The sequence below is a fragment of the Haliotis cracherodii genome, unplaced genomic scaffold (assembly GCF_022045235.1).
Source record: "Haliotis cracherodii isolate W230 unplaced genomic scaffold, xgHalCrac1.p SCAF_29, whole genome shotgun sequence".
Lineage (NCBI taxonomy): Eukaryota > Metazoa > Mollusca > Gastropoda > Lepetellida > Haliotidae > Haliotis > Haliotis cracherodii.
In genome coordinates, this window is record NW_027266285.1 from 4,505,328 (window position 1) to 4,526,411 (window position 21,084).

General features: G+C 43.5%; 4 protein-coding genes across 4 annotated transcripts in view; 3 read left to right on the forward strand and 1 right to left on the reverse strand.

Moving 5' to 3' along the window:
- Positions 1 to 3,989: 3,989 nt before the first annotated feature.
- LOC139473442 (uncharacterized) lies at positions 3,990 to 4,424 on the forward strand. Its single transcript, XM_071256013.1, has one exon. The coding sequence runs from the start codon at positions 3,990 to 3,992 to the stop codon at positions 4,422 to 4,424; it is 435 nt and encodes a 144-aa protein (XP_071112114.1).
- Positions 4,425 to 4,534: 110 nt separating this feature from the next.
- On the forward strand, positions 4,535 to 5,218 carry LOC139473444 (GRIP and coiled-coil domain-containing protein-like). Its single transcript, XM_071256014.1, has one exon. The coding sequence runs from the start codon at positions 4,535 to 4,537 to the stop codon at positions 5,216 to 5,218; it is 684 nt and encodes a 227-aa protein (XP_071112115.1).
- Positions 5,219 to 5,653: 435 nt separating this feature from the next.
- LOC139473445 (gastrula zinc finger protein XlCGF8.2DB-like) lies at positions 5,654 to 6,631 on the forward strand. Its single transcript, XM_071256015.1, has one exon. It carries the CDS (start codon positions 5,654 to 5,656, stop codon positions 6,629 to 6,631), a length of 978 nt encoding a protein of 325 aa, XP_071112116.1.
- A 7,698-nt stretch (positions 6,632 to 14,329) lies between these two features.
- LOC139473498 (vacuolar protein-sorting-associated protein 25-like) overlaps positions 14,330 to 21,084 on the reverse strand; it is a 37,754-nt gene continuing 30,999 nt past the window's right edge. The window contains exons 5-6 of the mRNA XM_071256118.1: positions 18,986 to 19,061; positions 14,330 to 16,948 (exon numbers count right to left, since the gene is read on the reverse strand). Of these exons, the coding sequence (XP_071112219.1) occupies positions 16,842 to 16,948; positions 18,986 to 19,061 (183 nt within the window). The 3' untranslated portion in view covers positions 14,330 to 16,841. The remainder of the gene's footprint in view (positions 16,949 to 18,985; positions 19,062 to 21,084) is intronic.

Sequence of the window (21,084 nt, forward strand, 5' to 3'; positions counted from 1 at the left end):
TCATAAATCGTCTGATCCACTCAGTGTACAGGAGATGTGTGGCAGTGATCAATGCTAATGGTGGTAACACCAGGTATTGACTGACATTTTGGGTGTTGACCCGAAACTGTGTAAGCCCTTAACATTTGAAAAAAAACAATTATGACATCTGCCTTTTAATCCATTAAACTGTCTTCAGGCAAATATTTGTCAATCTTGCCCTATTAGTATTTCTTGTCTTTGCTGTTGAAAATAAATAACATGTATACTGCATACTCGACTTGCGTTTCTTTTGCGCGTGAGTATATATTGTTGTAAAAAAATATTTTTGTCCTGTAAACTAAACAATACACAATGACATATACACAGTTACTTCAATAATTGTTTTTATTCAATTTCTGTTTGATACTAGGTTTCCTAAGCAACAAACCTGGGTACCAGAGGTGCAGATGCGTTGCTTGTCCTATTGTTTTCTGTTTTCATTGGGTTTTTGACGATTTTCTTTTTTGAGTCATATTTTGTCCTAGTCCAAGCCAATCCAAATACTAATTATTGATTTATATTATTATTGATATCACGTGTTGATTTGTTCCAGTTAAATGCATGTGAACAGGCACTCATAACATCTTAACAGTAACATTCCAAAAGGTTATCTGGCGAAAGGTATATTCCACATTTGTTTCTTTGATGACCTTGGAAACTACTGCCAAATGTATATTTTTGGAAAAAAGCATCAACCATAAAATGTTAGCATTACACCTGACCAATGTTTTTCCTTTATAGATAGTTATATCGATAGTAAGAACAGATTTGATCGAGAGCCTTTCACATAATCAGAATTACCTTCAAATCGTATGCCTTGTGCAAGTTACATAACATGTCCTTTTTTATGTTGCACAACCAAACCAGTGAAAAGGGTCTGAGGCGAAGGAGGAGAGGGTACTTCAATATACAAATAAAAGCCACAAAACCATTTCCATAACCATAAGCCTTGCACGATTCATAATCATGTGTTTATGAATCACTATCAAATAGTGGTTATACCAGGTGTTCGCGAAAAGGCTATCGTATCGTTCCCAAGAGACATTACAAACACATGCAAAGACATGTCAAAGTGGTAGAAGACCTGGTGTGCAAAGTGGTGCATCAAGCACTGACTTAACACACTTTGAAATACTTTCAATAGGTTCATCTTATACAGTGGACGATTCTTTGGCAATTCATCCATTATTGACGGTAAAGCATCAATTAACATGTGATCCCAATAGGTCCCTTTCATGATAGTGAAGGCCATTTTGGAATAAATGATTGGGGTTGTCAATATATCTGTGGCATCATGTGTTCTTCGTCCTTTCTGGTGACCATGGCGGGATGTCAGACACAGACACAGTACATTGACGTTGTCAGTTGCTTGTTAGAAAGACAGCCAATGTCTTTTGTTTTAACTACACGTCAACATGACATTGCTGAACAGAGCAGTCGAATCCAAAGATTTTTTTCCGTACCTCTTATAAGGTCTACTGCATTTAAGGCTATTAGGTGGATGCTACATTGTCTCTAATATCCTAACTTTCATGCAAAGGAAAGCGTGAAAAAACTGAAATATTGGCAGACACAATTGAAAATGTTTCTGTAGATTTCTAAGTTGTCCGACTCGTGTTGATATTTTCAATCCACAAAGGGTACATGCCATAGATGACGTTTTTAGTTTGACATGACAAAAAGTTTTGTGCAGTAAGCTTTTTTGTCAAAGTCAAATTTGAACTCGGGAAGAGGTATCAAAATGGGACACGCTAAGGAGAGATGAAATGGGGTAATTAACGTCGCGCAAAAGATTATTACACTTGGGGTTATTGGGCTGATGCCGATTGTATAGTGCTAGTCCACTGAGATGCCATGCGGCAGTTTAACATGAACACAGTATATTGACTCCGAGTCAACCAGTCCTTGTTTTCGACCCTTAATGTCGACCCCCAGACAGAGTAACAACTGCACGGAGATGGAGAGTGAGTGAGGTTTTACGCCGCTTTTAGCAATATTCCAGCAATATCACGGCGGGGTACACCAGAAAATGGGCTTAACAAACTGCACCCATGACGGCAATTGAACCCGGAGCCACTAGCCTACCACACCGTCCCTGGAGATGAAGAACTAAACTGCACGGAGATTGAGAACTTCTACACGTAGATGGAGAACTTCTGCACGGAGATACAGAACTATACTGCTCAGAGATGGAGAATTAATGCATGGAGATGGACAACTATACTGCACGGATATGGAGAACTTCTGCACGGAGATGGAGAACTTCTGCACGGAGATGGAGAACTTCTGCACGGAGATGGAGAAATAGTGCACGGAGAAGGAGAACTTCCGCAGGGAGATGGACAACTATACTGCATGGATATGGAGAAATACTGCACAGAGATGGAGAACTGCTGCATGGAGATAGAGAACTACTGCATGGAGATAGAGACTGACTGCACGGAGATGGGGAAATACTGCACAGAGATTGAGGACAACTCCACGGAGATGGAGAACTACTGCACGGAGATAGGGAACTTCTGTACGGAAAATAAGAACTTCTTCACGGAGATGGAGAACTTCTGCATGGAGTTGGAGAACTACAGCACTGAGATGGAGAATTAATACTGCACAGAGATGGAGAACTACTCAACGGGGATGTAGAACTTCTGCACGGAGATGGAGAACTACTGCACGGAGATGGAGAACTTCTGCATGGAGATGGAAAACTACTGCACGGAGATGTAGAACTAATACTGCACAGAGATGGAGAACTACTCAACGGAGATGGAGAACTTCTGCACGGAGATGGAGAACTATTGCACGGAGATAGAGAACTACTGTATGGAGATGGAGAACTACTGCACAGAGATGTAGAACTAATACTGCACAGAGATGGAGAAATACTCAACGGAGATGGAAAACTTCTGCATGGAGATAGAGAACTACTCCACGAAGACGGAGAACTACTGCATGGAGATGGAGAACTACTGCAAGGAGGTAGATAACGACTGCACGGAGATGGGGAAATACTGCACAGAGATGGAGAAATACTGCACGGAGATGGAGAACTGCTGCACAGAGAAAGAGAACGACTGCACGAAGTTGGGGAAATACTGCGCAGAGATTGAGAACTACTGCATGGAGATGGAGAACTACTGCACAAAGGTAGAAAAAACTGCACGGAGATGGGGAAATACTGCACAGAGATGGAGAAATACTGCACGGAGATGGAGAACTACTCCACGGAGATGGAGAACTAATGCACGGAGATGGGGAACTTCTGTACGGAGATAGAGAACGACTGCACAGACATGGAGAACTACTCCACGGAGATGCAGAACTACTGCATGGAGATTGAGTACTACTGGCGCGGAGATAGAGAACTACTGCACAGAGATGGAGAAATACTGCACGGAGATGGAGAACTGCTGCACAGAGAAAGAGAACGACTGCACGAAGTTGGGGAAATACTGCGCAGAGATTGAGAACTACTGCATGGAGATGGAGAACTACTGCACAAAGGTAGAAAAAACTGCACGGAGATGGGGAAATACTGCACAGAGATGGAGAAATACTGCACGGAGATGGAGAACTACTCCACGGAGATGGAGAACTAATGCACGGAGATGGGGAACTTCTGTACGGAGATAGAGAACGACTGCACAGACATGGAGAACTACTCCACGGAGATGCAGAACTACTGCATGGAGATTGAGTACTACTCCACGAAGACGGAGAACTGCTGCACGAAGATGGGGAAATACTGTACAGAGATGGAGAACTACTGCACAGAGATGGAGAACTTCTGCACAGAGATGGAGAACTACTCAACGGAGATGGAGAACTACTGCATGGAGATGGAGAACTATTGCACGGAGGTAGAGAACGACTCCACGGAGATGGGGAAATACTGCACAGAGATAGAGAAATACTGCACGGAGATGGAGAAATACTGCACGGAGATGTAGAACTAATACTGCACAGAGATGGAGAACTACTGCACGGAGATGGAGAACTACTCCACGAAGACGGAGAACTGCTGCACGAAGATGGGGAAATACTGTACAGAGATGGAGAACTACTGCACAGAGATGGAGAACTTCTGCACAGAGATGGAGAACTACTCAACGGAGATGGAGAACTACTGCATGGAGATGGAGAACTATTGCACGGAGGTAGAGAACGACTCCACGGAGATGGGGAAATACTGCACAGAGATAGAGAAATACTGCACGGAGATGGAGAACTACTGCACAGAGAAAGAGAACGACTGCACGGAGATGGGGAAATACTGCACAGAGATGGAGAACTTCTGCACAGAGATGGAGAACTACTCAACGGAGATGGAGAACTACTGCATGGAGATGGAGAACTACTGCACGGAGGTAGAGAACGACTGCACGGAGATGGAGAATGACTGAACGGAGATGGGGAAATACTGCACAGATATGGAGGACAACTCCACGGAGATGAGAACTACTGCACGGAGATAGGAAACTTCTGTACGGAGATTGAGAACTTCTTCACGGAGATGGAGAACTTCTGCATGGAGCTGGAGAACTACTGCACTGCGATGGAGAATTACTCAACGGAAATGGAGAACTTCTGCACGGAGATGGAGAACTACTCAACGGAGATGGAGAACTTCTGCACGGAGATGGAGAACTACTGCACGGAGATGGAGAACTACTCAACGAAGACGGAGAACTACTGCATGGAGATAGATAATGACTGCACGGAGATGGGGAAATACTGCACAGAGATGGAGAGATACTGCACGGAGATGGAGAACTACTCGACGGAGATTGAGAACTTCTCCACAGAGATGGAGAACGACGACACGGAGATGGAGAAATACTGCATGGAGATGGAGAACGACTGCACTAAGATGCAGAACTACCCCACGGAGATGGATACCTTCTGCATGGAGATGGAGAACTACTGCATGGAGATGGAGAACGACTGCGCGGAGATTGGGAAAAACTGCATGGAGATGGAGAACGACTGCACTAAGATGCAGAACTACCCCACGGAGATGGATACCTTCTGCACGGAGATGGAGAACTACTGCATGGAGATGGAGAACGACTGCGCGGAGATTGGGAAAAACTGCACAGAGATGGAGAAATACTGCACTGAGATGGAGAACTACTGCACTGTGATGAAGAACTACTCCACAGAGATGGAGAACTACTTCACAGAGATGGAGAACTGATGCGTGGAGATAGAGAACTACTGCACGGAGATAGAGAATGACTGCACGGAGATGGGGAAATACTGCACAGAGATTGAGGACAACTCCACGGAGATGGAGAACTTTTGCGCGGAGATAGGGAACTTCTGTACGGAGATAGGGAACTTCTGTACGGAGTATAATAACTTCTTCACGGAGATGGAGAACTTCTGCATGGAGCTGGAGAACTAATGCACTGAGATGGAGAATTAATACTGCACAGAGATGGAGAACTACTCAACGGAGATGGAGAACTACTCCACGGAGATGGAGAACTACTGCACGGAGATGGAGAACTTCTGCATGGAGATGGAGAACTACTCCACGGAGATGGAGAACTACTGCACGGAGATGGAGAACTACTGCATGGAGATGGAGAACTACTGCACGGAGATGTAGAACTAATACTGCACAGAGATGGAGAACTACTCAACGGAGATGGAGAACTACTACACGGAGATGGAGAACTACTGCATGGAGATGGAGAACTACTCCACGGAGATAGATAACGACTGCACAGAGATGGGGAAATACTGCACAGAGAAAGAGAACGACTGCACGGAGATGGGGAAATACTGCACAGAGATGGAGACTTTCTGCACGGAGATGGAGAACTACTCCACGGAGATGGAAAACTACTGCACAGAGATGGAGAAATACTGCACGGAGGTAGAGAACGACTGCACGGAGATGAGGAAATACTGCACAGAGATGGAGAAATATTGCACAGAGAAAGAGAACGACTGCACGGAGATGGGGAAATACTGCACGGAGATGAGGAATTTCTGCACAGAGATGGAGAACTACTCCACGGAGATGGAGAACTACTGCATGGAGATGGAGAACTACTGCACGGAGGTAGAGAACGACTGCACGAACATGGAGAACTACCCCACGGAGATGGAGAACTACTGCACGGAGATTGGGAACTTGTGTACGGGGATAGACAACGACTGCACGGAAATGGGGAAATACTGCACAGAGATGGAGAAATACTGCACGGAGTTGGAGAACTACTGCACTGAGATGGAGAACTACTCCACGGAGATTGACAACTTGTGCACAGAGATGGAGAACGACTGCACGGAGATGCAAAACTACCCCACGGAGATGGAGAACTTCTGCATGGAGATGGAGAACTACTGCATGGAGATGGAGAACGACTGCACGGATATGGGGAAATACTGCACAGAGATGGAGAAATACTGCACGGAGATGGAGAACTACTGCACTGAGATGGAGAACTACTCCACGGAGATTGAGAACTTTTGCACAGAGATAGAGAATGACTGCACGGAGATAGGGAAATACTGCACGGAGATAGAGAATGACTGCACGGAGATAGGGAAATACTGCACGGAGATGGGGAAATACTGTACAGAGATGGAGAAATAGTGCACAGAGATTGACAACTTGTGCACAGAGAACGACTGCACGGAGATGCAAAACTACCCCACGGAGATGGAGAACTGCTGCATGGAGATGGAGAACTTCTGCACAGAGATGGAGAACGACTGCACGGAGATGGAGAACTACTGCATGGAGATGGAGAACTATTGCACGGAGGTAGAGAACGAACGACTCCACGGAGATGGGGAAATACTGCACAGAGATAGAGAAATATTGCACGGAGATGGAGAACTACTGCACAGAGAAAGAGAACGACTGCACGGAGATGGGGAAATACTGCACAGAGATGGAGAACTTCTGCACAGAGATGGAGAACTACTCAACGGAGATGGAGAACTACTGCACGGAGATGGGGAACTTCTGTACGGAGACTGAGAACTTTCGCACGGAGATGGAGAACTTCTGCACGGAGATGGAGAACTACTGCACGGAGATGGAGAACTACTGCACGGAGATGGAGAACTACTGCACGGAGATGGAGAAATACTGCACTGAGATGGAGAACTTCTGGACTGAGATGGAGAAATACTGCACAGAGATGAAGAACTATACTGCACGGAGATGGAGAACTACTGCACGGTGATGGAGAACTATACTGTACGGAGATGGAGAACTACTGCACGGAGATGGAGAACTACTGCACGGAGATGGAAAACTTATGCACGGAGATGGAGAAATACTGCACGGAGATGGAGTTCTTCTGCACGGAGATGGAGACTTATACTGCACGGAGATGGAGAACTACTGCACGGGGATGGAGAAATACTGCACTGAGATGGATAAATACTGCACGGAGATTGAGAAATACTAAACGGTGATGGAGAACTACTGCACGGAGGTTGAGAAATAACCATAATAAACCCAGTAAATATGTCAACAAGATAAGTGCTACTCCAAAAGGATTACGTGTTCCCCTCTGTCTATCAATTCATTAAACGTAGGGCACACCCCTTTGTGTATCAACAACGAATCATATTCCTTACTATTTTTCTAAATTGTGTTATCTACAAAATGTAAGGAAGTAAGGTTTTAACTCTCAAACCAAGCAGACCTCTCACCCATGGCCCAGAGGGTAGTACCGACTCTCTGCGGCACCCTCAGCTATATCTTAAGATATTGTTCATTGTTCTTGTAAATATACTCAGACATAACCCATAGATACATGTTTCATTACACATGTGAAATTTCAACCAAATATGATAACCCTAAGTGGTTTAGGGGAAATCTTTAATGAACACCCCTCGTAAACTTGCTTTGGGACAACTTTTGCATCACATGAGCTTTACATATATGGCTAATAACAATCGTACATCTCGTTATAATATGGTGGGTGGCGCTTAAAGTTTGTGCATGTGTATATAACGGGCGCTGACAAAGTATGAAGCAAAAGTGCAAGCTAGGCAGAGACAAAGGATTACTGTCACACATGCGCAGTGTGGGTAACCGGAGGTGATGTTTTTAAATGCTATGAATAGATGGGCAAGTGCGTACTGTCTCTGCATAAACAACATTTTAACATAAATGATAAACTTACAATTTATGCAGAGACAACAAAAGAAAATATAAATTTAATGATTTATTATGTTTGGCACAAAAACTGACGGACAGATGCCTAGCTAAGCTAACAAATAAAAGTATGACATCTGTTCCCCTACGATTGTAAAAAGCATGTAAAACATAGGCATGAATGATTGTAGAAAAAACATGGACTGGGGCCCATTAATACTGTGTGGTGGCTATGGTAAGTAAATGCTGGAATTACAGCGCCACATCCACTACTGGGTGTCGTTCCCTGATGTGGCGCGAGGATGGTGGAAATACAGAGATGTACAACTTACTGGGTGTCGTTCCCTGTACGCCCCGGACGGATTGCAGATGAGTGTGAAGTAGAGAATGGGCCCTCAGTCAAAATGAGGTATAAAAATGAATAGAAAAGCTAAAAGCTAATATATATACCTGGTAATAACACATGGAAGGTGAAAAGGCTGTAAAGAAAATGAGCTGTCCCGATGATCATAGATAGGTGTAAGATGATATGGTCAACAGTTACTCATAGCGACTTGCGCATTCTTTATGCTCTCTTGAGCAACATGAATGTAACGCAAGTAGGCCTGCGACGACCCACGTCCGAGAGTCTGTATCATATGGTCCTCAACTTGAGCTTTGCTTGCCGTAGTGGCGGCCCCAATGCGAAACGAGTGAGTGTTGCAGTTGACACTAGGGACTCCACATAGATTAATTACATGTTTCAATTTTCCTTGAAAGGAAACTCTCGTAAGAGGCAAATGTTGCTCAGCCAAGAAGAAAGCTTGAGAAGAAGCTTGGAAACACTTACTCCTCATGTCGAGGTATTTCACTAGAGCTCTCACTGGACACACACAGTTGCATATAATTGCAACACCACACTTTCCTTGAATGGGTCGGTTTTGGAGGCTTTAATCATTCACATGCACATCACTAAGGCACAAATTGATGGCTGGATCAAAAGATCCTATCACTGTAAACTCACTACACCGAATGAAAGCAAAAAAGGCCAAGGTGCATGCTGCTTCCATCATGCAGTCGACGAATGGTGTAAAGCATCCTTTACGTAAAACGCAGAACATTTGTTTCAGCAGGCCGGTGGTGATAGGTAAGAGAGTGAGTTTAGGCTTCCCTTGGGATTTCTTGATACCTCGTAGCAGCAGTTGTACTCTGTCTGGTTGAATTGCTTGAGACACTTCTTGATACCGCCCTGCACGCACATAAAGAACGTGACTCCTGCCAAGTACAGTTTGATGGTACTGTATTGCAGCTGTAACTTGGAATGGCAGTGTGTGATAAACAGTAGAATCCTGTTTTCAGTAAGTGGGGGGAGGTTGGTGGTGTTCGCTTCGAAGCTGTTCAAGAGTAGGAAGAGCTTAAAACGCGATAGGCCAGCAGAGTAAGCTTGGAATGTAGATGGGGCCACCCCTGCGTCCATCAACAGTTGGGCGTCTTGACTCAGGTCACAATGAGCTGCTGATAGGAGGGGCATGGAATTGGGTGTTGCTCTGCCAAGGGGACCAGCTCTCGGAACTTCTGGAATCGAAAACGTGATAAGGCATCAGCTGACTCATTGTGCTTGCCAGGTAGATGACGTGCAGTTAAACTAAAGCCATATCTCATTTCAAGCAAAGTGACAGTTCTCATCAACTTCATGATTTCTAAGTTAGGAGAGCAACCTTTCTTCATTATATGTACAGACCCAAATTGTCACAGTGAAAACAGATTTGTTTCCTGCCCCAATACTGTCCCCACAGGAACACCGCTACCACTATAGGATACAGTTCTAAGAGGGATAAAGACGTCGTAGTCAAGGATGATAACTCTGTCGGCCATTGTCCTGAGAACCATTTGTGGCCCCAAAGCCGAAAGTAGAAGCTGCATCTGTGTACTGGTGGAAGTCGTAATCCAGAGTTAGATTAGTATCTCTGAACATGGATATGCCATTCCAAATAGATAAAAATAGAATCCACATGTCTAATTCCATGAGTGTGTGCTTGTCCAAGGCCACCAAGTCGAAGAGATTGTTCACTGTAGTAGACATGGATATGAGAAATGATACAAAAGCGCGACCCGGAGGTATCACTCGAGCAACACAGTTGAGTTGGCCTAACAAAGATAAGAGTTGGCGTTTTGTGATAGCCGCCTTGTTGCTGCATGAATTGATCACTTCTTGAATGCGATGTATTTTCTCCACTGGCAGACGTGCTTGCATATTCACACTGTCAAGTTCAATGCCTAGGTATTCCAAACAAGTGCTGGGTCCCACTGTTTTGTTTTGAGATACCGGTATATCCAGGCGTTTAAATATCATGGACATGATAGCCATTGTTTGCTCTGCCATGTGATCCGGTCTGTCAAGGCACAGGAAATCATCTAAAAGATGAAGCACACATGAGACTTTATAATTCTCAGTAGCAATCCAACACACTGCTTGAGACAAGCAGTCGAAGAGTTTGGGGCTAGAGCGTGAGCCAAATACCAGACTGGTATAAAAGTAATATTCATCCTGCCACTTAACGCCATGAAGATGCCAGAGAGGACTAATGGGGACTTGTTTGAAGGCATCTCGTATGTCAAATTTGCATAATTGTGTTGCAGTGCCCATCCTCTGAATATGGCCGATAGCGTCATCTACACGAACATAGGCCATGGAATAATCCTCCTTCTTGATAAGGTCATTGAGGCTGGGTACTTCGCAATCGTGGGGTGCGGACATATCAACGATCAGTCTGTATTTTTTGGAGTATTTCCCCTGTGCTAACCCCAGCAGATTAATCCTGTACACAGGAAAAGGTGGTTTGCAATATGGTCCAATGACATAACCCTTGGCTATTTCGTCCTCCAGTAAATTTGTCACCACATCGACTTGCTGCCTGGCAAGGAGATTATTCCTACACTTCCAAGAGGAAGTAGGTGGACTAGATATGCCTGTATCGAAGCCATGAGTAAATCCCTGAATTAGTGTTTTTACAAATATTGTATCTGGATGATTATGTAGTTCTTTTTGGATCTGTTGAACATTGATAGGAGAAGGAGTTACACTCTGAAACTGTGGCAGCAGGGGGTCAGAAGGTCATGCCTGTTTATCTGACTTCTCTTGACTGCCCTCACTCTGAGATACAGAAGCTCTTTTCCGGCATCTGAAGGCTTGGTGTGTGGCATGGCAATTGAGGCACAAACGAAAAAATAGCATGCAAAGCGATTGCATCCCTTGCATATTTCTTTCCCTTTGAACTGGACGTGCTGTCTACCGCGCCAGTCTGTGGATGGATGAGCATTCTTTGGAAAGGTTGTCCTACCCCGTCTAGGACAAAAGTCTGTGTTGTGAGAAAGGCTGCCACACACACTGCACTGTCTCGCTTTCCTGTTGGCTGCTACAGAATCGAGAAGGCTTTTGTCCTTGATGCCCCAATAGACTGGTGTGTTGCATGTTTCGAGGAGGGTAGCTGCTCTTTGAAAGAAGGCTTGATGGTAGTCATAGAACAAAGAACCCTCATTTTGATTGGCAATGTCGACTATGTCAGGCATATATTTGTGTAGTTCTTCTCCGCAATCAGCCACTTCGCACACAATGTTACAAAGTGAAACAAAGTCTCCAATGGTCAAGGGTTGAGTTAAACGTTGACCTAATCCCCCTTTAATTAGAATTTCATCCCCTTCTCCATCCATTATGGTGCGAACGTTTAACAACTAATGTTCAGGCAATGTCAATAAGGCGATGTTGACATACTTCCCCTGCTGAATCTTAGTTCTGAGTGCAGATGAGATACAGACTACATTGGATAAATCATAAGAAGCAATTCTGAGTGAATGCTTACCGAAAAGCGTGTTGGGATGTCTGGTCGTCTCTTTTGCTGAGAGAAAGTGGATGTTTGTTCACTTGATCTACCTGGGTTTCCCGCAATTTGTCGAGACAGAGATTCGACTGTTCATTGTAAAGCCTGGATTTGATTTTGTAGTGTAGCAGCATTCTCCGGTAAAGTACAAGGCACTTGAGACAGGGGAGATGAACTTGACAATTGTTCGCCGGAAATGATCGTGGGCGCCGCCATATTGGAAAAGAGTCCAATTGGTCTCTTTGGCTGAGGAAAAGTAGTCCCATCTGAATTTTGACATTCGTCACTCGTAACTGTCGAAGATGGTATCCTACGATTTCCATTGGCCTATAACAAGCGTACTAGATCTTTTCTGGTCATGTTTGGTGTCTGGATACCGAGATTTAGTAATTTTGACTTATGAGGGCCATTCAATATATAACCAGCCTCAGCTATTTATCAGATCTCAACGGTCGCATGCTTGTCACGTGCTGTGCACCAATGTATGTCACGTGCATAGACAAAGTTTCACTGAGGAAATTGTATTTGAAGTCACACACGTGATCTATAAAGTGGGCAAGGGAAGATTCTGCCAAATTTTTGTCAAAGGTTGAATACAGGGCAGTTATTAGGTACCTCTTCTTAAAAGGGAAACCGGGAAAGAAGATACATGATGAATTGTCAGATGTTTATGCTGACAGTGCACCTTCGTATGCACAGGTCAAATTCTGGGTTGCAGAATTTAAGAGGGGTCGGGTGAACCTGGAAGATGAGCCATGCCCCGGCAGGCCTGTAGAGGTGACCAATGACCAAACCAGTGAAGCTGTGAGACAACTGGTTGTCAAAGACAGGCGAATGAAGGTGTCAGAAATGGCCAAGGCCGATGATGAACTCAAGACAGCAGTGGAGGGGTGGTTACACGAACAACCCCATGGTTTCTATCACTACGGGCTTTTAGCTCTCACACATCGCTGGACAAAGTGCATATACCTCAATGGTGGAAAAAGAAGGAGTGAGGAGCAGTAGCAAATAGGTTAGGCTGGTTATATATTGAATGGCCTTCGTAAGTTGCACCATAGTTGAATTAGAGGGAATGTCAGTATACACTGTTTGGCGCCATCTTGATGTAGATCGGACTGGAGAAGATTGTTCTGCAGCTGCAATAGACGCTAGGGGTTGTTGCAAGTCGTCATCTGGTAGATCAGTTTGTGCACTTGGCCCCGTCTTGTTGATCGTGACCTCAAGTGTGTTCCTCGTTGATTCATGTTTCCAGTCAAAGCTCAAAGTTCGTCTAATCACCAAGTGTCAGTTCGTCATAGCTCAGCAAAACCCCAGGCAGTTAGTTTGAGATGATGACATCGTATTGGCCACTTTAAAGTTCCGATTAGAGGAATGCAAGCTAGGCAGAGACAAAGGATTACTGTCACACATGCGCAGTGTGGGAAACCGGAGGTGATGTATATAAATGCTATGAATAGATGGGCATGTGTGTACTGTCTCTGCATAAACAACATTTTAACATAAATGATAAAATTACAATAAATGTTGAAATGACGGGCAACACCTTGGACAGACTCTCCAGCTTCCAAACGTCCGATACCATGGTTTCTCTCCATTTGAATTAGGCGTGGCATTGAAATGGTGCGTTTTGGCGACTCGTTTTTTACTTGGGGCTTCCAAAATGCAACCAAAAAAATTGATTGCAACATCAGGCTTCACTACATGCTAAAACTCGTATCAATTTATGGTTCCGTGTTTGTTACCTATTTGCATAAAACCATTTGCGTTTCTCTTGTGTGTGAGTATATGATTGCTTATTGAGATTTCTATAAGATGTTACATCTGATTGCTTATTGAGATTTCTATAAGATGTTACATCTGATTGCTTATTGAGATTTCTATAAGATGTTACATCTGATTGCTTATTGAGATTTCTATAAGATGTTACATCTGATTGCTTATTGAGATTTCTATAAGATGTTACATCTCATTGCTTATTGAGATTTCTGTAAGATGTAACATCTGATTGCTTATTGAGATTTCTATAATATGAGCCATTTGCTGGGTTACCAAGATGCTTCTAAGATGGTACATTTGATTGGTTACTGAGACCGCCTTAAGTTGATAACATCTGATTGGTTACTGAGATCTGTCCAAGACAATATATCGGATTGGATGGAACTAATTGTCTCCTTTGAGGATAGCACATGGAGCACACACTTATCTGCACAGATACATATAGCAATAATTAAAAAGTTCAAAATTCTCCATGAAGATATGTTTGATTTCCAAAATAATTTAACTTACAAATTTTCTTCAACAACTTCAACTTGTTGTTTGAATTAAACCTTTATTGCAATAGTTCATTTCATATACTCTTAAAATATACTTGTACAATTTTCAAGATAATATGATATTACTAAGATGATACATCTTAACATGCTGGTATTTTGACTACACAAGTTTGTATAACAGCACTTGGATATTGTTCAAACAGAATGAGAACCAAGTGTCACAACTCTCACAAATATGCATTGCAGCACTTTCTTCTTGTGATAATTAAGTTACTGCTTCAAATACAGATAATGTTTTAATATTCATAAAACATTCAACAAAGGCATTGCCAAACAAAATACCATGTCATTCTCTTGCAGCCTTTGCGTTGACTCATAACCAGACTACCGGGTATGTGAAACTTTACATCGGCCTTTTGAGAACACAAATGTGTCAAATAATTCATTGATTGGACTTTTGACATGATGCAGAAGAGAAATTGTAACCCTATCAACACAGATAAAGACCCCTGTCAAATAAGATATTGTGACTGGATCATGTGAATTCCCTTTCATCCTGATTTTGTGCAAACAATACAGGTACATATGATAGGGCTGAGTACCCCAAGTGTATGACATGCAAACTGGCATGCAAACTGGGAGACTTAGCCGTGTCATAAGTAACATTGAAACAGTACAATGGCATGGGAGAGAGATACTACCACAGCGATAAGCAATGTTTGGCTTACCCTCACATTTTTTATGCCAGCAGAAGACTTTAAGTTTATTACAGTACTGAACTGTCACATGTCAATTATGACCTATGACTTATACATGTTTAAGTACTATCCTCTCTTAACAGTGGGCAGCCTAGATCAAGTAATTGAACATAACAAAACACCGCAGTCTCCTGTTGCCAGTGAGCCCAGTTGGTAAGAGGGGAGGTAACTACTGTTGTATTTCTGTACACACAAGTGTTGGAGAGTGTTTAGAACTACCACAGCACTGTGTATTCTTCGTTACACAGGTTATAGTTAGTCTCTATTATAACAATAAACATATCTTTGTTACATTTTCATGTTCCTGTTTTCCAAATTCAAAGATACCCCAAATTGTTTCAGATTTTGTTGTTGTTACACAAGGGCACATACACAAGAATACAGATGTGAGTTGGTTGCATTACATAATGGACTTGGCACTTAAACACATGCATTCCATGGAGTGACATGAAGAAAGGTGGCTTGAGCTGGCCGCTCCCTCACAGCAGGTCATGAAGGAGGATAGTTTACCCCTGCTGCTACATGGTGTAGACCCTGATGCAGGATAGTCTTCCCTATCCCCACTCCACAACATGACATGCTGCTACATGGTGTAGGCCCTGATGCAGGATAGTCTACCCTATCCCCACTCCACAACATGACAAGCTGCTACATGGTGTAGGCCCTGAAGGAGGAAAGTCTACCCTATCCCTACTCCACAACATGACATGCAGCTACATGGTGTAGGCCCTGAAGGAGGAAAGTCTACCCTATCCCCACTCCACAACATGACATGCTGCTACATGGTGTAGGCCCTGAAGGAGGATAGTCTACCCTATCCCCACTCCACAACATGACATGCTGCTACATGGCGTAGGCCCTGAAGGAGGAAAGTCACCCTATCCCACTCCACAACATGACATGCAGCTACATGGTGTAGGCCCTGAAGGAGGATAGTCTACCCTATCCCCACTCCACAACATGACAAGCTGCTACATGGTGTAGGCCCTGAAGGAGGAAAGTCTACCCTATCCCCACTCCACAACAAGACATGCTACTACATGGTGTAAGCCCTGATGCAGGATAGGCTACCCTATCCCCACTCCACAACATGACATGCTGCTACATGGTGTAGGCCCTGAAGGAGGAAAGTCACCCTATCCCCACTCCACAACATGACATGCAGCTACATGGTGTAGGCCCTGAAGGAGGATAGTCTACCCTATCCCCACTCCACAACATGACATGCTTTTAGTTTTACACAATAAATATCATTTGAAAGGAAAGGAGACCTTATGATCATACCAACTGGTGTACAGTAGATGGTTATCTATAGGCAGTTGTTTACAGGAACTGAAATAATATCTCAAATAAACTAACAAATCTCACAAGATTTAGGTGTGACACAACTGGACAAATGCTGGTGTTCAAATTAGATAAGCAATATCAAACAGGTTTACAACAGTGTACTGCAATGAGACAGTTGTCTAATGACCTTAGTTTCAGAGCTTTCATTAGAATGCAGAGTCATCATTGTTAGGCATGATGTTATGAAGCAAACTCACTGTTTCCCCACATCCAGCTCTGTTGTAGCCACAGGCACAGTCTGTATCACTACAACTTGTACCATGAAGCATGCTAGGACTTGATGATCAACACAGTGCGATCATGTAAGCAAAAGTAGTTGTACATGGTCAATTAGTACACGTCTTAACTGTCAACTTGTGTAGATCGGGACAGCCCGACATCTATGTTCCTATCAAGTTATTATCAACATTGCTTGAAGAATGCTGTGTTGCTGTTGAGCCTTGTGAGGCAAGCTCTAAAAGAACTTGACCCCCTCACTGCCATCAATAAGCTCTGCCTTGCCTTGACTTTGTAGGGTCTTCAGCGCCCGTAGTAGCAACCAGTTCTCCAAACCATGGAACTCTGCGGCCAGATAGAAATACATTCAATCAATAATGATTGCAGACTTAAACTGGAAATATACATGTAATTACATAGGCTTTTAATGTAAACATTATACTACAGCATGTATATACATCACTTTACAAGAGCCATATCATAATACAATGTTGTCAATATGATTCATCACTTAACAAGAGCCATATCATGGTACAAGGCTGTTTATATGATTCATCACTTTACAAGAGCCATATCATGGTACAAGGCTGTCTATATGATTCATCACTTTACAAGAGCCATATCATTGTACAAGGCTGTCAATATGATTCATCATTTTACAAGAGCAATATCATGGTACAAGCAGAGCTCCAGATAAGCTTTTGGTGTTGTGGGTATTTTACCCATGCATTTTTAAAATCATTGGGTATCAGTAATTCTATCTGCGTATTCAAATTTCTGTTACCCACTAGTTTTTACACATGTGGGCATTTAAGTTAAATATTTAAAAACACTATTCATCTAGTCCCTGCAAACTGGTGTCATGTGGGTTCGAGAGCTTTATAGGACTCAAAAATACCACGGTACTTCCACACGAAAGTGTGATGGCAAATGATCATGATGTAACTGTCATCGTGGAGTTTGGAAAGGTTGACGGAATGCCCGTTTATAATTTCAAAATAAGTTGCTGATTTGCTAATCGAATACGCAGGGTTACTTCACAATATTTTGATGATACGCACAAATTTTATTTTTGTAGCGTATCTGTAATGTTCGTTGCGTATTTGATACGCTTGGATTATATTTTACTGTGTATTTCTGCATTTCTGATGCGTATTTCACGCAGATACGCAGCTTATCTGGAGCTCTGTACAAGGCTGTCAATATGATTCATCACTTTACAAGAGCCATATCTTCATGGTACAAGGCGATTCATCACTTTACAAGAGCCATATCATGGTACAAGGCTGTCAATATGATTCATCACTTTACAAGAGCCATATCATGGTACAAGGCTGTTTATATGATTCATCACTTTACAAGAGCCATATCATGGTACATGGCGGTCTATATAATTCATCACTTTACAAGAGCCACATCATGGTACAAGGCTGTTTATATAATTCATCACTTTACAAGAGCCACATCATGGTACAAGGCTGTTTATATGATTCATCACTTTACAAGAGCCATATCATGGTACAAGGCTGTCTATATAATTCATCACTTTACAAGAGCCATATCATGGTACAAGGCTGTCTATATGATTCATCACTTTACAAGAGCCATATCATGGTACAAGGCTGTCAATATGATTCATCACTTTACAAGAGCCATATCATGGTACAAGGTTGTTTATATGATTCATCACTTTACAAGAGCCATATCATGGTACAAGGCTGTCTATATGATTCATCACTTTACAAGAGCCATATCATGGTACAAGGCTGTCTATATGAGTCATCACTTTACAAGAGCCATATCATGGTACAAGGCTGTCAATATGATTCATCACTTTACAAGAGCCATATCATGGTACAAGGCTGTCTATATGATTCATCACTTTACAAGAGCCATATCATGGTACAAGGTTGTTTATATGATTCATCACTTTACAAGAGCCATATCATGGTACAAGGCTGTCTATATGATTCATCACTTTACAAGAGCCATATCATGGTACAAGGCTGTCTATATGATTCATCACTTTACAAGAGCCATGTCACTATACAAGGCAGTATGATACCTCTCTTTACAAGAGCCATGTTATAATACAAGACTATCTATATGACACATTTTTGCACAACAGTTGTTCCTACTGGTACTTGCAGCTGTACTAGGACTCTAGTTTGAAAACAGAAAATCCTGTTTCCAAAAATGTATCCATTCCTCTATCATGATAAATCATCTGTAATGCTCTAATGCAAAACAAAGTGACAGGACTGTAACTCTATTCACTGAGTTCTCTCACATATTCGAAGCTGTGGTTGGTTTTACTAACAGTGTATCTACTAAGGTTTAAAACAGGACCTCTAAGCACCATTGAGAGATGAACCTACTTACCTTGTGATGAGCTATCATCACCCTCACTTAGTTCATAAAATGTGCACACTGTATTTGTCATACTTCGGTCGCATATCTGCCAAAATAGAAGAAAGACCAAAAATATATTAATATTATTATTTGCGAAACTATGATCATGCACTCTCTGTGTTTCTATAACTACCACCAGTCACTGTCTGCGTTGCTTCACCTACCACCTTGCACTGTCTGTGTTGCTACACCTTGCACTGTCTGCGTTGCTTCACCTACCACCTTGCACTGTCTGTGTTGCTACACCTTGCACTGTCTGTGTTGCTACACCTACCACCTTGCACTGACTGTGTTGCTACACCTACCACCTTGCACTGTCTGTGTTGCTTCACCTACCACCTTGCACTGTCTGTGTTGCTACACCTTGCACTGTCTGTGTTGCTACACCTTGCACTGACTGTGTTGCTACACCTACCACCTTGCACTGTCTGTGTTGCTTCACCTACCACCTTGCACTGTCTGTGTTGCTACACCTTGCACTGACTGTGTTGCTTCACCTACCACCTTGCACTGTCTGTGTTGCTACACCTTGCACTGTCTGTGTTGCTTCACCTACCACCTTGCACTGTCTGTGTTGCTACACCTTGCACTGACTGTGTTGCTACACCTTGCACTGTCTGTGTTGCTACACCTACCACCTTGCACTGACTGTGTTGCTACACCTACCACCTTGCACTGACTGTGTTGCTACACTTACCACCTTGCACTGACTGTGTTGCTACACCTTGCACTGTCTGTGTTGCTACACCTACCACCTTGCACTGACTGTGTTGCTACACCTACCACCTTGCACTGTCTGTGTTGCTTCACCTACCACCTTGCACTGTCTGTGTTGCTACACCTTGCACTGACTGTGTTGCTACAGCTACCACCTTGCACTGACTGTGTTGCTACAGCTACCACCTTGCACTGACTGTGTTGCTACACCTACCACCTTGCACTGACTGTGTTGCTACACCTTGCACTGTCTGTGTTGCTACACCTACCACCTTGCACTGACTGTGTTGCTACACCTTGCACTGTCTGTGTTGCTACACCTACCACCTTGCACTGACTGTGTTGCTACACCTACCACCTTGCACTGACTGTGTTGCTACACCTTGCACTGTCTGTGTTGCTACAGCTACCACCTTGCACTGACTGTGTTGCTACACCTTGCACTGTCTGTGTTGCTACACCTACCACCTTGCACTGACTGTGTTGCTACACCTACCACCTTGCACTGACTGTGTTGCTACACCTTGCACTGTCTGTGTTGCTACAGCTACCACCTTGCACTGACTGTGTTGCTACACCTTGCACTGTCTGTGTTGCTACAGCTACCACTTTGCACTGTCTGTGTTGCTACACCTACCACCTTGCACTGTCTGTGTTGCTACAGCTACCACCTTGCACTGACTGTGTTGCTACACCTTGCACTGTCTGTGTTGCTACAGCTACCACCTTGCACTGACTGTGTTGCTACACCTACCACCTTGCACTGACTGTGTTGCTACACCTTGCACTGTCTGTGTTGCTACAGCTACCACCTTGCACTGACTGTGTTGCTACACCTTGCACTGTCTGTGTTGCTACAGCTACCACTTTGCACTGTCTGTGTTGCTACACCTTGCACTGTCTGTGTTGCTACAGCTACCACTTTGCACTGTCTGTGTTGCAACAGCTACCACCTTGCACTGTCTGTGTTGCTACCGCTACCACATTGCACAGTCTGTGTTGCTGCACCTGCCACTTTGCACTGCCTGTGCTGCTACAACCTACCACCTTGCACTGTCTGTGTTGCTAGAGCTACCACTTTGCACTGTCTGTGTTGCTACACCTTGCACTGACTGTGTTGCTACATCTACCACCTTGCACTGTCTGTGTTGCTACAGCTCCCACCTTGCACTGTCTGTGTTGCTACAGCTACCACCTTGTACTGTCTGTTTTGCTACAGGTACCATGATGCACTGTCTGTGTTGCTACAGCTACCATGATGCACTCTCTGTGTTGCTGAACCTACCACCTTGCACTGACTGTGTTGCTACAGCTACCATGATGCACTGTCTGTGTTGCTACATCTACCACCT